The sequence below is a fragment of the Bos indicus genome, chromosome 6, assembly GCF_029378745.1.
Source record: "Bos indicus isolate NIAB-ARS_2022 breed Sahiwal x Tharparkar chromosome 6, NIAB-ARS_B.indTharparkar_mat_pri_1.0, whole genome shotgun sequence".
NCBI classification, from domain to species: Eukaryota; Metazoa; Chordata; class Mammalia; order Artiodactyla; family Bovidae; genus Bos; species Bos indicus.
Genome location: NC_091765.1, coordinates 62,110,324 through 62,125,819, shown reverse-complemented (window position 1 = coordinate 62,125,819; position 15,496 = coordinate 62,110,324). Strand labels below are relative to the sequence as shown.

Genomic DNA, 15,496 nt, shown 5'->3' with positions numbered 1-15,496 from the left:
GTACACTTAATGTCACTGTCAGGTCCTAGAGAGCTTTGCTTAGAAAGCAAATCCCAGGGTTCTTATCTTGGCGTGGTGATTTTGAACCAGAATTACTGTCTCAAACCTTGACTTCACATCTTTCAAAGTGAGGAAGATGGATTAAATGATCAGACTCTTAATACTCCCTGATTCTGCTTTCAGTTTAAGCTGATAGTCTTTTAAGAATGGCTAACCAGCAGAATGATACGCACTTGGTGGTACTAAGTAAAAGTTTGGTGGATGTAATGAATGATGGACCATCTGAATGTCACACAACAAAGTTCAAAAGGATAGTGAAGCATTCCAGCACTTTAGGAAACTTCTGATATTTTCCTGATTAAACTTATTATAGAGACATAACTTATCATAGAAATCATCATATGCTGAAACATTAAGTATAATTTTCATTTTTATGTGCTCAGAAATATGAAGATAATTGACTATGCTACCTCGAATTTATATTTAATTCTAAGTTGAAAGTTCTTAAAATATTTTTCATCTGTCTCTATCCAATCCAAACTCCTAATAAGCTATACGTTTGTGTTTCTTAAACTTGAGGACATTTTTACAGGATTGCTTTTCTCAGCACTAAAAGTGTTTATTGGTGGCTGTCAATATTGGTAGATCAAAATGGTTTCTGTATCTTAATATACATATATAATGATTAACTTCCTTCAGATGATTAATCTTAAAAAGATTATCTGATTCACTGCTTTTTGATATTGAATTTTGTGCTATTAAATATTTCTACCTAGTGACAAAATACCACCTTTCTGGGGGTTTTATTGCTTTTTAAATTTTTTTTTTCTCAAACTATTTTTGCATTACTTGGCTCTTGTGAACCTACATTAGCCTCAATAAGTAGGTAGAAGCTTTTGCCACCATTAACAGAAAGATGATTTTGACTTTGTCTTGTTTTCAGTCATTTCATTTTACCCACTGACTGGGTCAGGATTGGAATACCTAACTCCCAATCTAGCATCTCATTATACTACCCTGTCCCCTATCAAAATAAGGACATGGTGGTTTTCACCAGCAAGTGAGCACCATTTAGCAAAAAGCAAAACAAGAGTTTATAATATTCTAATTTCTAAATTTTTAGTTTATTAATACTAATAGTATTAGTACATCTTCTTAGAGGCAGTTTGAAATTAAACTATGAACATGGTTGAAAGTTACTGTGTTTCACTGATTTTCATTTTGAAATGAAGGAACTGAAATTTTATCATATAACAAAAACACATATATGGGTTCACAAAGTATAAAATACAGTAAAATAAACCAAACTATTAATCCAAATTCAGACAGACTCTTGCCATATCAATTTCATACCTTCTCTGAAAAATTTCTCCTAGATTCAAAGACTTGTTCTCCCAAACTGTTGATTACCAAAACTTTATTAGTAAATAATTCAAAAGTCTACAATTATAACTTCCCAGATCCATGCCTTTGTAGCTTTACATTAAATATATTAAGCTGTCTATGCAATTAACCTTTAAAATGTTTTGGAATCAGAATATTTTAAGGAATATTTTTTTAGTATGTGTGTAGGGGGAGAGATAGTACAGTATACTTTGTTTTTCAAAAGCCTAAAAGTAGTTTTCACCATTTTTTCTTTTCTTCTTGGATAGGAGTGGATATACAATAGATGGCAAGAGAGTGAGGAATTGGAGAAAGGAAAATCTATTAGATAAAGTAGCTCTCTATATAAAAACATGTTTTTATTTAGTTTTCTCAGATATGCTTATGAGTAAAATTTTAGAAATCAAAAGTTTCTGTATTAAAAATTGAAAATTGGGCTTAAAAGCAAATAAGTGATTCTGAAATATTCCATTTTCTTGTTCCTTTAGACCTGATCAAAATAAGTTTTGAAAAAATTGGCATTAGACATTTTTATTAACATGTATTATTTTCTATAATAATTTCAAACTTTCTGTCTCTTTTGTCCATTTGTTTGTTTGTTTTTTTCCCCCTCTGTTATTCATTTTTTTGTTTTAATTATTTTAAACTGGGACCTGTAGGTGGCAGTAGGGGAAATAGTGAAAGTGACCAATGGGGAGCATCTCCCAGCAGATCTCATCAGCCTGTCCTCAAGGTTAGAACCACTGAGTTGTACAGGATGTGTGTATGTGGATCCTCACCCTTCACCAGAAAGCAGCTTGCACCCAAAGATCGTTGAGCTTTGTATCTCTTCCTTGAAAACACAAACATTTTATACTTCTTGGTGATGGATATTTCACAGATGTTTCAAAGTCCTTTTATGAATACATTGTTGAATGATGTTCATCCCTCGAGTGGGCAAATTCAGCTCCTGTTGTTATCAACAGGAGTCGGAGTCCATGAGGCATGCCACTGAAGGTAGATTTTAATTTCCTATGCATCATTATTATATATTCATTTTAACAACTTGCCTAAATACTAAGGCTCCATTTAGTACCTCTCCAGGATACTGCTCTGAACAATGTTAAGATTTACATGAAAAACTGTTATTGAGAAATTTTTATAATTTTAAACATTTGTCATATATTTGAGATTTTGTACAAGTTCAGTAGAATCCCATAGCAGTTGTGGCTATAATTTGGGCTTGTAGGGCTTACAGAGGACCCCCTGCACAAAGCTGGATGTTGTACAGTTGATACTGCATGCTTTGGGATCAGTATTTATCCCACTTGTAACTCGTGATAAAGTGCACGTTACTCTGATCAACCTCAGCTGTCTACTAGTGTCTGTATTGTGATAAGCATCTTGTTTCATCTTTCCACTTACTAATCTAAAAGCCTGCTTTGCCTTTCGGTAGTCTGTGTTTTGAATGTCATCATAATTTGCTGAAATAATAATTATCTAGCATGATTCCTTATCTGAGACTTCTTGCTGCCTTTTCATAACATTGTCAAGAACTCCTGCAAAAACAGTTGTTTTAAGAGATTAAGAATGTTCTGAATTTGGATATATGTTTTATTTACCCCATTTCAAAAAGAAACCCGCCATTTAACTTTCTAACTTGCTTGCCATTTAAGGTTCTAGAAAAGTGGTTTCATGGGAGGAAAAAAAGACCATTATTCTCATTTGATGTGAGAATGGCCTTGGCTATATTGATCAGTAGAAATTTAATGCTTTTCACTGTTAAAATATGGAGTTGGCAGTGGTCATTTAGCATTTGTCATCCTTCTGTATTATCAGAAGATATGTTTTATAAAATTTTATAAACCATTTTTGAGTGTATACTTAAGTAAATTACAAATTGGGAGCAAGTGATAGAACTAAATTACTATTGTGACAGTAATAAAAAATAAAACCTTAATTGATAAAGTGAAAATACAGATATTGAAAAACTTATCCAGTTGGGAAAAAAAGTATCAGCTTTATGGAAGAAGAAAAAAAAAGCCCGTAGAGAAATTAAAGGACTTGTGAGTTTACTTTAAAACGAATCTGTAAAATATTTGATTAATGACCACGAATTTCAGTATTTTTCACAAGTCTTCAAGCTGTAAAACTAAGCAGTGTGCTCATGTCTGAAACTCAGAATCTTCTGCTTTACACATGTATAAATTGGAAGTTGATTAGAAAATTCCAGGTGTTTGTGACTTAGAAATTTCTGTGAGTATACATACTTATCAGAAATTACATTCATAGTTACTATATGATGTTAATTGATTGGCTTTTCATATAAGCAAGTGCTGTTAAGATTGACTTAACTTAAAAATGCTTTTCCTTGTAGTTGAGGATCAGATTATACAACAGGGCTGCAGACTCACCTGGCTGTAGTTGCTGAGCAAGTAAAAGTAGCACATGAAGGGGCAGATCACAGGACATTCAGGGGAGTGTGCCTGTGATAACACTAGAGAACGGGGCCCCTTAACACCAGCCACTGCACAATAAACTTGACTAAAACACTCTGGTGAGGACCCATAGCATGAACCTTCTAGGTTCAGGTCATGGCCAAGTTGGCTGATTTTTTGCTGCTTCACTAATCTCTGAAGCAACTCTAAGAAATAGAACAGAAAAAATAAGGGAAAGAAAGTGTATATCCACTTTCACTGTAAAATATGTTCATACAGTTTTTTAAAGTAGCCTTAAAATTTGAATATTATGGTCCACATAAGCCTATTCATTTTTTCTAAAGATGCAGTATCATACAACCCAAACGTGCAAATGCAAGTTTATAGAAGCAACAATCTGGAATTTTCTAATCCATCTCTTAATCAATTTACATGTGGGCTATGAGCATGAGATCTCACTTGATATTTTTGAGCTAAAGATATGACACAAAGCTGCTTTACATTTCAGATACAGTCTGTGTTGTGTCTATATGAGGAAAGATTTAAGTATAGTGTGACAAATCTAATTATTTACATGATCTTGAAGGTCAGTACTGATTGTTGTCAGGATATTGCTTTGGGGTCCTCTGGCTGAACATCTGATCCATGGGTTGTCATGCATGGGTTCTGCCTCACAGCATTTTGTGGTTAGAATGAAAGATATCAAGAAACTAGGTAACTAAACCTTTGTTTACAATGAAAGGCTTCAGTGAGTCTAAGCATTTTAAATAAGTTATTATTATGGTTTCCTTCCCCAACTAAATCTTTGTGCTTTTCCATTAAAAAAAAAAAAAACAGTGAGCCCCAGGCCATGTGCTACATTGAAACATCCAACTTAGATGGTGAAACAAACCTGAAAATTAGACAGGTAAGATCAAATATCGGTTTATGGAATTATTACATATGTTCTCTTACATGGAATTGAGAACTTTTTTGGAGAGAAAGAAAACTTTACTCTTCTAGGTTCTTCTGGCTGGTCTAAGAATGAAATTGACATGAGACATATTAACAGGAGAAAAATCAAATTCAATTTCATACATAATGGAATCCCACATACATGAGAGGCTCAAAGACAGAGATGCCAATCTGAACTAAGTAATGGGAAGCCCTGAGGGTCATTTACAGGATGATAAGAGCAGATGTTTGGTAATTAGATGTGTGTCCTGCCAGATGGATGGGCCCACTTTAAATAAAGTTTATCTCTTGCAATAACTCTTCTCTGGGAAAAACCCATAATTTAAGTTCTTTTAGATAGATAAGGGAGGGACAGTAGTTTCTCTTGAACCCTCAGGATCTCCACTGCCTTTAGCTCAAAATAAGAATCATGCAAAAGTGAAACATTTTTGAGTTTTGTTCTGAATCCCTATAGCTTTATTTCTTAATATTATTGTCTTGAGTTGAGGCAGTTCTGTTCACTTGCAAGTCTTTTCTCATTGAGCCACAATGAAGTGGTTTTATAAACTGGAAGAGTTAAGTATTATGGAAAATTCAGTTTTACTTGCCTAATTAAATATGATGCATCAGATAGGAATAATTTTGTAATATTTTTAATATTTTATGTAAAAACCAATACTCTGATAATATTAGTAGTTCTAAGTACTTTTACATGTGTTAGCTTGTTTATTTTTCCCTTTTACCTGGCCCATATTTGGTTTTGCCATATGTAAAAGATTCCTAAAGGCTCCCTAATCTCAGAGAATTGGTTAGATTTCTGTATTTATTTCTCATACCTTTCCTAATAGGAAGTCACTGTAAGGTTTTAAAGTTTTAAAAGAGACATTAAAGAAAGTATCTTCTTGGGTTCTAGACAAATAGTGAAAATGACGTGGGAACGCTGGGTTGTGGTGGAAGCAGAGGCTCATCACAGCACCTGAACTCTACCTGCCACGGGAAGTGAAGGCTGCTCAGTGCCCGCCAATGCTTGGTGGACAGAGGGAGAAACTGTTTAGGAGTTTTCCTCCTCCATGGCCTGAAAGAATAAAAACATAACTACTCTCTTGGCATAGATTCTAGTTGTTTTACATTCCCTTTCTGAGATTCAGCAGACAGATTTAGACTGCATAATGCTAAATATCTTATTTTTGGAAGCAAACAGTTCTTTGAAGACTTTAATTCAAAATATCCTTGCAGACTAGTTTATAATCTCTCTAAGATATTTAGAATTTTCGCAAAATCTGCCCTGTTCTCCTAAATACCTACGTTCAAAGAAAAACCTATGTGCAAGTTGAGAGGAAGATATCCGCTAGTTTTGATCTGACAAAGAGAGGGGGGAATAATTGTCCTAAAAGAGTGGGATCTCTTAGATTTTAAGATGTAGATGAATTCAGAATTCCCTGCTCCCTCCCACATACAACTTATTTAATATACTCTATGCTAATTTACAAATTTCTAAACAGGGCTTACCAGCAACATCAGATATAAAAGACATTGACAGTTTGATGAGACTGTCTGGCAGAATTGAGTGTGAAAGTCCAAACAGACATCTCTATGATTTTGTTGGAAACATACGGCTTGATGGACGCAGGTATGTAAATTGGTCTTCATAAAAACACACAAGTCACTCTGCTGTAGGGTATTACTGAAATAGGTACATATTTTCTTATTCTCTAAGTTTGACAACGCAAACTCTCTTTCTTAAGCATTTTGTATTACTTCTACCCAGAGTTCTTTTGTGAAAGTGCTCTTAACCCTGTTCACCTCATATAGCTGAAGGCTTCCCAGGGTTCCTGTCAGCCGAGGAGTTGGATATTTTCCTGGATATGCCAGGCTTCTGGCACATTGTTAAGTGGTTTCTTCTTTGGCCAAAATCCTTATAGACTTAGCCATTCTCTATGACCTGGGTCCTTTCCTGGAATCTCTAATGCCTCGAGGAGTTCAGACTCTGCCCACAGGGGTTCGTTGTGCTGGATAGTTTCTTGTCTTCTCTGTGTAACTGCATTTGCCCTTTTCTAGGCTATTTTATCTGTAGTCACCTTTATACCTGCCTCCTGCCATTCTCCATCCCCTTCTTTTCCCCTCCTGTTTCCTGCCTCTTCCCTCATCCAGTCACCCTGTACCCAGGAGGCCAGGTCAGTTGCAGATTTTAAGGAGATGCAATGGAAAAAGCAGACAAATCTGCCTGACCTTGAGAAACAACTTTCTTGCAGTAAGGGAAGGGCAAACAGACCAACAATAAAATGACAAGAAATTTTTATACTGTGTTAGAAAATGATAAATGCTTTTGAAAAAATTACCCAGAATAAGAGAGATTGGGAATTCGTGGGAGGGAATCACTTTTAGTTAATATGGCTGCAGGAAGGCAAATATTGCTTCACTGAGAAGGTAACATTGGGGCAAACGTAAGTAGGAGATAAAGAAGTCAGTATTTGAATATCTGAAGGGAGATGATTCTAGATAGAAGGAATAGAAAGTACAAATTATCAGCTGTATGGTTACATCATTGGAAAGAGGGAAAGTACCTGGATTGATGATGGTATGTCATCGATGCCAGTGTGGTTGGAGTGGAATGATTGAGGAAGAGGGTAATAGAAGAACAGAGAGGTAATAGTGGGCCAGGTCATACCAGGCTTTGTATGTCAATGTAAGGGTGTTATACTGAGTGAAATGCAGAGCAGCTGGCATTTTTTGAGGGGCAATATCAGCTGTTTGGTTGTGGACCTAAAAAGTTTGTAATGTCCAAACAGAGATATCAGGAGGCAGTTAAAACACATATGCCTGAAATTCGGGATAGAGGTCCAGATTCATGAGATAAATCTAAGAGTATTTGGCATAGATATTTAAAGCCATGGGATTGGAAGAAATCACCGAGGATGAACGGGTACAGTTAGAAACATGGGGAGGGCTGTCTTAGGACAGCATGGAGACTGAGAGGAGGGACTGGCAAAACAGACTGTGATCAAATTGGTAGCATAGAAACCAAGAGAGTGAAGAAACCCATATCAAGGCAGACGGGTGACTGAAGACAATGAAATCAAGTACAGTGAGTCTGAGAACCTACATCTGGATTTAGCAAGTGAAAATCCTTGAGCTCTGTTAGGACTGGTAGATCCTGATGAGAGTTAGTTTGAGATAATGGAAGGAGTTAAAAAATAGACAACTTTTTCAAGGAGTTTTGTTACAAAGGGGAGCAAAGAAATGAGGCAGAACTTAGCAGGAAGGGCAGGGTCTCCTCTGCCTCCCTTCTTTTCTAGTGGGCATTTGGAGTGGCCAACTAAATGTAGCTAAATGCTCTAGCTCACCCCGCCAGCCTGAGAGACTATCAGTGCTTTCAGTATTTTGTAGTTCCAGTATTATAGTATTTAAATATAAAGGACAATTGAATACCCTGAACAGATCCACCAGTCTTCCTGTAAGTTTTGAAGTAATTATATATTGCTGTAAATTTTTCAGAGTGATCTTTCCATGAATATATGGTTATAGACTAATGATAGATTTGGCCATTTATGCAAGTAAAGTTTCTGTAGTCTGATGTTCCTAACTGGCCAGCTTCCATTTCTTATCTGTTCCTCAGCAAATTGATGCCAAGCAAATGCATACAGCGAAGGACAAACTTTATATGATGGTGCCAAGATTTGGGGTGCAGATAGAATTTATATAATATGCTTTAATTTACATGAAATGTGGACATAGATCTTCCATATCTTTGTAGCATATTTGACTTTTACAGTAATTACCTAGTGTTGTCAGAGCCCCTTTAGTTTGGAATGAATGTATTTTAATCATATTAAGGATAAAGGTCATTGTCTATTGCTAGGAACTTCAGAATTCCAGCTCTGATGAAAACTAATAACTAATTCTTATTGAGTCCTTGTAATTGAAAAGTAGTTTTTGCTTTTGTAGAGTGTGTCTCTCATTCCAATCAATCTATACCACAGATGCTGAGCTGACAGTTGCCAGGTCATACCCCTAGATATGTGAGAAACAGTTGGCATTTATGTGCCCTAGCGCATAATCCAGGAGCTTCTGAAGTGCACCCCAAACTTTGAAATGGGTCTGAAAGGCATGTTGTTTTGCATAAGGAATGAGAGTTATAGTTGCTGTGTTCTTTTCTTAAGTTGGAATACAAATTCCTAAGGGTGTACTCACTTAAGTAGATGGCTTCAGGAGCTGTTATTACCCACCCATCTGGGTTGATTTCAACTGAGCCAGTAACATTTGCGTAGCTCCTAAAGGAAGGTCCCAGCCCCAAACTACAACTGGATCCCCTACTGGATTATAAAATCTCACCAGAAATGAAAGCTTCAGTCTCACTTTGCTTCTCTGACAAACAAATTCTGTGTTTCTGGAGACTTTTCTTGGGGAAATGGCTTCCTCTTTCTTCTGGAAGATTTTTTTTATGAATTTTTTCATTATATTTGACCTTTTTTTTTTAATCAGTAAAATGAAGAATAATAGGAATCTTTGAGTCATTAAGTTTTTTACAGCATGTTTCCATTAAGAACCCCACTGTATTTGTGATAGCTTGTACCCTTGTAATAGCTCTGTGAGAGGTTGTATTAATTAACCCACAACTTACCATAATGGGTAGCCTTGCAAAAAATCCACAAAAGACCCAGCTTGGCCCTTATTCACACAAAAATGTGGCTTAAGTCCTATTGGAATGAAGAATCTCAATTTGCTGTCATTTCAAAGGAGTGTTTAAGACTTTCAGATGCTACCATTTATTGAAAATGTGTTCACAGTTCTCAGAAAACTGATCTTCAAATACAATAAATGAATGGTCTAGAGATTTTAATACAAACTTAATCTCTGGATGGGGGGTTGTGGATGGCAATACAAAGTATCTGATGAGATCCACACATTTTCCTACCTTGTGTATTTTTTTTTGTACCTTTATTTTGCACAAAGCTATTTTTAACTTGAAGGAAGGTGAGGGAAGGGAAACAGATCTCCCCTAATCTTACCACTCCTAAATATCTTAGAAACCTAAATGGGCTTGCTAAATCAGGAAAAGTCTTCAACAGGCTTGAGAATGAGCCTCTGAATTCCATACAGAAAATTATTATTGGTAGGAAAATTACTTCTGTTCTAAAAATAAAGTAAGAATGAAAAAGGGTTATTGTCATAACAGAAACTTTCTTAGAACTATATAGTGGCTGTAGAGTTCTTAAGCATTTTGGGAAATGTCATTTCTAATGTCAACATAATCTGTCATAGCACTGTTCCCCTGGGAGCAGACCAGATTCTTCTGCGAGGTGCTCAATTGAGAAATACACAGTGGGTTCATGGAATAGTTGTCTACACTGGACATGACACCAAGCTAATGCAGGTGAGGTTTTTATCTATGAAAACCTTAAGGACCTAGGTGTTTTCAAAATTACTGTCTGTAGCTCTCCATGCTATAGTCCTAATAAATATAGCGGACCATCTGTTATAGATACCTGAGCCCTACACTCTGCATCCAGATCTCATTCTTCAATGGGTAGGGCTGTGAAATGGCTTACTCCATGCAAGAACACTAGAAAGTTCCACCAGAGATCACCAATGCATGAACACCTAATGATTTTGTATACCACTCCATTGGCAGCATTTACTAACAATTGTAGTGATTGGCAAAAATTGTCTGTTTAATGATGAGTGCTCTGCATTAAAGTGTTTATCTTATAATTTTATTACAATGATCAAATTTTAGAATTTATTTTATTTTTTTAAATATAATTGAAAGAAAAACTTGTGAGTCAGATGTTGACTACTTTTTCACAGCATTTTTATGTGAAACCATTTTTAATCAGCTTTAATCCTGGCGCTTAAAATGTTTACACAGGACTATGGGTGCTCCTTCTCTACATTAAGGTATCATGAGTGTTCAGTGGTTACATGGGTGTGGAAAATTCATTCTTAAGATACTAAATGAAAATCTGCTTTCGTACTGATAACTCTGTTCCTTGTAAAGGCACAAAGATGTTATCCACAGGCAAGCAGGACTGCTGGTAATGATTCTTGATAGCCAGCACTACTTAGATTACTGCTGTGCTAAGTACAACAATTACTAAATACCATCAAAAAACCTGGAAACCAGAGTGTCTTCATAGTCTGGAATTTCCACATCTCTGGCTATGGGTCATAAGTCACCTTCTCTGCCTCTCTCTGAGAGCTGAAATGCTAGAGGTCTTCTTCCACCCTGTTTGCTTAGGTAGTTGCATCTTACCTGCCACAGTGCGAAGCTATGTCTTCAAAAGGCATCTTATTTCCTTCTCTTCTTTCTTGTTGTTTTATGTCGTAGAAAAGGGACTGCATGATGTAGTACAGGAAAAGAGGTGGTCAACTTTTGACAGCTTATTACATCTGATTGTTTTCTGCATAAATCTCATGTGTTGAATCGTGTGTAGATTTTGAGTTATGACTTTGTCATGCTCACCAAAATACTAGATACACATTACTAGATTATTTGTACACATTCATTACTACTCATCTTTGTTTTCTTTTTACAGAATTCAACAAGTCCACCACTTAAACTCTCAAATGTCGAAAGGATTACAAATGTACAAATTTTGATTTTATTTTGTATCTTGATTGCCATGTCTCTTGTCTGTTCTGTGGGCTCAGCCATTTGGAATCGAAGGCATTCTGGAAGGGACTGGTATCTCAATCTAAACTGTGAGCATTGAAGTGCTTATTGTACTTATTTTTACTTTCATAAAAACAAGTGTTTGTTTCACAACTGATTTTGGAATTTCCTGTTTCTAAAAAGAAAACTTTGTTGCCAAGATAACAGGACATCTAATCTTTATTTTTCAGTGCACTTTCCAGTAAAAGTTAGGTAAAATGTTACAATCTCTAAAATTTCAGAATCCTTAAAAATATAGTGGTTACTCTAAAATAGTTATATTATTAATGTTATTTTAAATTTATTGATTTCTTTTATTCTTAACACAAGTGGTTATATAGCTATCTGGTAAAGAAAGTAGATTGATTATATTCAAATCATCAAAAAGTATTTTACATGTTTTAAAACGTTTAATGTACTTTCATTTGAACTCATAACTGCAGTGAGTTCTGTGTTGATAATCATCTTTTTTTAGGGAAAGTACTATTAGTTTCCTTTTCTAGCATTTCTCTTTTTACTGGATATTTCTGGGAAATAAGTTTACATTTCCTTTTGGTGAGCACTTGACCAATAAATACTTAAGTTCCAAGAGTGTGTAAACAAATTCGAGTAAAATTTTATGTCAAAACAGATTTTTTCTGTTTTTTTTTTCTTTATGATATTGATTTAGCCTTGTAGTTATTTCAAGGGTCTTGATTTTTAATAAGTCATTGGTTTGCTGTTTCAACATTAGAACTGCTAAGACTACCATCATTTTGTTTCTTCATATACTTTACAATTTATCTGGGACAACTGTTTTATTTACATTATTAAAGAATAAGAATATAATTTACCTAGGGTTCAGACCTACGCTGTTTTTGCTATTTGGGTTGGTTTTGCTGCTGTTATTTTGTTTGTTTGCTTTAAAGACATCTTTCAAGTTAGAAATGCTTTGTAAAAATTTGTTCTACCCAGTTGAGATTCTACCTCAACTAATCTCTCTAAACTTCTACGTCCCTAATACCTCTAAACTTCATGTTTGGAATGAGTTTGAAATATGTGGTGGCACTTTCTCTTTTTAGTACCATTATGCAGTTCTTAATAGGGTTCACAACATCTTGAATATAAATAATGCTATTCTACCTTGAAGACTGTATTTGATAATATGAATATGTTATCAGCACAGTGTCCCTCTCCAACTTTCTAGATATATAATATGAAAAATTCTTATTATGCTAAAATTCTGGTTAATACAAATAAAATATAAAACTGTAAATGACCTTTTTTCTACCTTCCCCAATAGATGGTGGTGCTAATAATTTTGGACTGAATTTCTTGACCTTCATCATCCTTTTCAATAACCTCATTCCTATCAGCTTGCTGGTGACATTAGAAGTGGTGAAATTTACCCAGGCATACTTCATAAATTGGGTAAATATGGATTACTATTGTTCTTCATTATGCTCAACATACATTTTTGTCTTTTCTTTCTTGATAGAATCTTTTGATCTTTCAGAAAAAATATCTTATTTATACCTTACTTTTTATTGACTACATTTCAAAATATTTATAAGCCTAATTATAATCTAACAATAACAAATTTCATTTGACGTGTGAAAATTATAACAGAATCCTCGTGTCAGAATCACACAAGTTTACAGACCAGACATGCTCGGGAAAAATAGGTCTGTGGTTGAGGAAACCCATAGGGTTTAGAGTTAAAACCTAGATTTTAGTTCTAATTCTGTAATACACTAGCTATATGAACTTTGCCAAGCTGCTTGACCTCTTTGAGACTTGTTTTCTTGGCCAGTCACATGGGAATAGTAAAACAAGCTTTACTTGCATCTCACAATATTTATATAGATCAAGGGACTCTTGTGACATAGCAGACAACATTATAAACAATTGAGCACTATAGAAATAATGTTGTTATTAACTTCTCACAGCAACCAGGTTGTCTATCATGTTTTAATTCATCTTTGTAGTTTATTTTTCCACACTATAAACAGTTTCAGCTGTGCTTGAATTTGTATTCTTAATTTTTTTTCTTAATTTTCTAATCTTAGAGAAGTGTTCTAGACATCTGTTTCCTAAGTATTTTGTTTATAAAATGTTACTCTTCTCCAACTAAATTTCAGTTATTTTCACCAAAGTTAAAATTAATAAATTTATGTAAATTAAGTCTTTAAACATAATCTACCAGAAAGTATAATTTTTTATTTTGAGAAATTTTAGTATCTTTTGATTTTTCAATCATTTGAAAGTCTTTCAATATGAACAATATTAAGATTTTTAAAATATGCTACTTTTGCAACTGTTGATTGTCTTTCCATGGTGAATGATCCACTTCAGCCTTTCATCTCCAATTCATTGGTAAAGATCAGTTTAATTTAGAAATCTGAAGTGAGTTGGAAGCATAGCTCAATTTGTTGCTGAAAAAATTATATAATAAAATTTGTATAAGTACAATAAAAACTTATTGAAGGTTTTCTACATATAGAAACAAGTAGCTCATTATGAAAATCAAATAACTAGTCACTTTTTTAAATTTGGATTTTCAAAAGTAATATTTGTTTCAAATAATTACATAATTTTAGTTTTGAATGAACCTAGAAGGCTTGTTTTTCAACTGCTTTCTGATATACAGAGATTTTTCTGACATTCCTGACAGAATGTCTCTTACCAAGCAGCTTCTTCCTTGGGTGAAAATGAGATGAGTAACTGCCTTCCTTTTCTTCTGGTTCTTCCCAATCGATCTTTTATGAAAATGGCTAATCTCGTTTCCAGATGACAACCTTACAAAACATTTGAACTTGGCTACCATGCCTATTCTATCATCCCCACCCCCAACTAAATATTCTCTGTCTCCTTGCAGTTCTTCATTTGACATAATTTCCATCTCAACCCTGTTGTGGTCACCACTCTCTAAACATTGCCCATATTTGTTTACTATCCTTCTTTAAACGAGGTGCCTATTCCAGAACTGGTGTTGATTAGCCTGAAGTACAGATGCAGGGAAGATCAGATTTGGTCCTTTCATTTGACATATGAATCAGTAAACCCTGGCTTTGTCAATAAAAACCCTGGCTTGCATATACTTTATTTTCAAGTGTATACAGTGTAAGAAGGAACTTGGTCAAGACAGTACAACAAGATGGAATTCCTTTGGTAATTTTTTTCAGGGATTTGAAGTCTTAATTATTTGAGCAGTGTTTAGTTACTGTTATTTTAGCTCACATAAAGCATTGTGTCAGACACTAGAGGAGGCACCTTACCTCCATTATCTAATTTAATCCTTATAGTAGGTCACTTATCTAGGAAATGGTGGAATGATAGTAAGCCAAGATTGCCTGATTCCAGAGATGTGCTCTGACTTCAATCTGGTCTGTCCTTACTAAGAAATATGATACTCTGTATTGAGTATTTTTTAGGAAATAATGAAATGGTTAGAGATGGCAAGAGATGAGTATTACATCCATAGCTCACCAGTTAAATAAAATTGTATTCAAATCTCTTATTATGAGTTGTATTTGATGATATCTCTCTTTTTTTTTCTTTTAAGGATCTTGACATGCACTATGAACCAACCGACACTGCTGCTATGGCTCGAACATCTAATCTGAATGAGGAACTTGGCCAGGTAAACTAAACTTCTTATTGATATGTTGAACTCAAAGTCAGATTTGGTGTAATTTCCGCTGTATGTGACAACTTTAGAATTGACAGCTCCTGATTTTCCATTTTTTGAATGATTGGCATAAATAAGTGCATGTTAGTACCTAACTCTCAAATTTCATTTTTAGTGAATATTCTGTTCTCAGGATAAGGTATTTCACAGAGAGATGTCCTTTCGTATATAATCTGATTAGTATATAGAGTATTGGCTGCTTTTGAGTTATAAACTCCCAGTATTAAAATTGTACATAGCTTTTGATCAGAAAGGAAGGAGGTGGAGTGGGGGGGAGGAAGTTTATCAATGAAGTTGTACAAGTCAAACAGGAATTTCAAATTTATAATTCATACTATATTCACATCAGATCAGATCAGTCGCTCAGTCGTGTCCGACTCTTTGCAACCCCATGAATCGCAGCATGCCAGGCATCCCTGTCCATCACCAATTCCCGGAGTT

The 15,496-nt window shown here is 34.8% G+C and overlaps 1 protein-coding gene across 8 annotated transcripts in view; it reads left to right on the top strand.

The window, feature by feature from the left end:
* Positions 1 to 15,496, top strand: part of ATP8A1 (ATPase phospholipid transporting 8A1) — a 238,183-nt gene that overhangs the window by 62,996 nt on the left and 159,691 nt on the right. For 4 of the 8 annotated variants that reach the window (XM_070791374.1, XM_070791370.1, XM_070791372.1 and 1 more), the window contains 7 exons: positions 2,043 to 2,116; positions 4,638 to 4,707; positions 6,236 to 6,363; positions 9,996 to 10,107; positions 11,270 to 11,435; positions 12,668 to 12,795; positions 14,930 to 15,007. In XM_070791374.1, coding sequence (XP_070647475.1) covers positions 2,043 to 2,116; positions 4,638 to 4,707; positions 6,236 to 6,363; positions 9,996 to 10,107; positions 11,270 to 11,435; positions 12,668 to 12,795; positions 14,930 to 15,007 — 756 coding nt within the window. The remainder of the gene's footprint in view (positions 1 to 2,042; positions 2,117 to 4,637; positions 4,708 to 6,235; positions 6,364 to 9,995; positions 10,108 to 11,269; positions 11,436 to 12,667; positions 12,796 to 14,929; positions 15,008 to 15,496) is intronic. The other 4 variants (XM_070791371.1, XM_070791373.1, XM_070791375.1 and 1 more) reach the window with 1 other exon arrangement.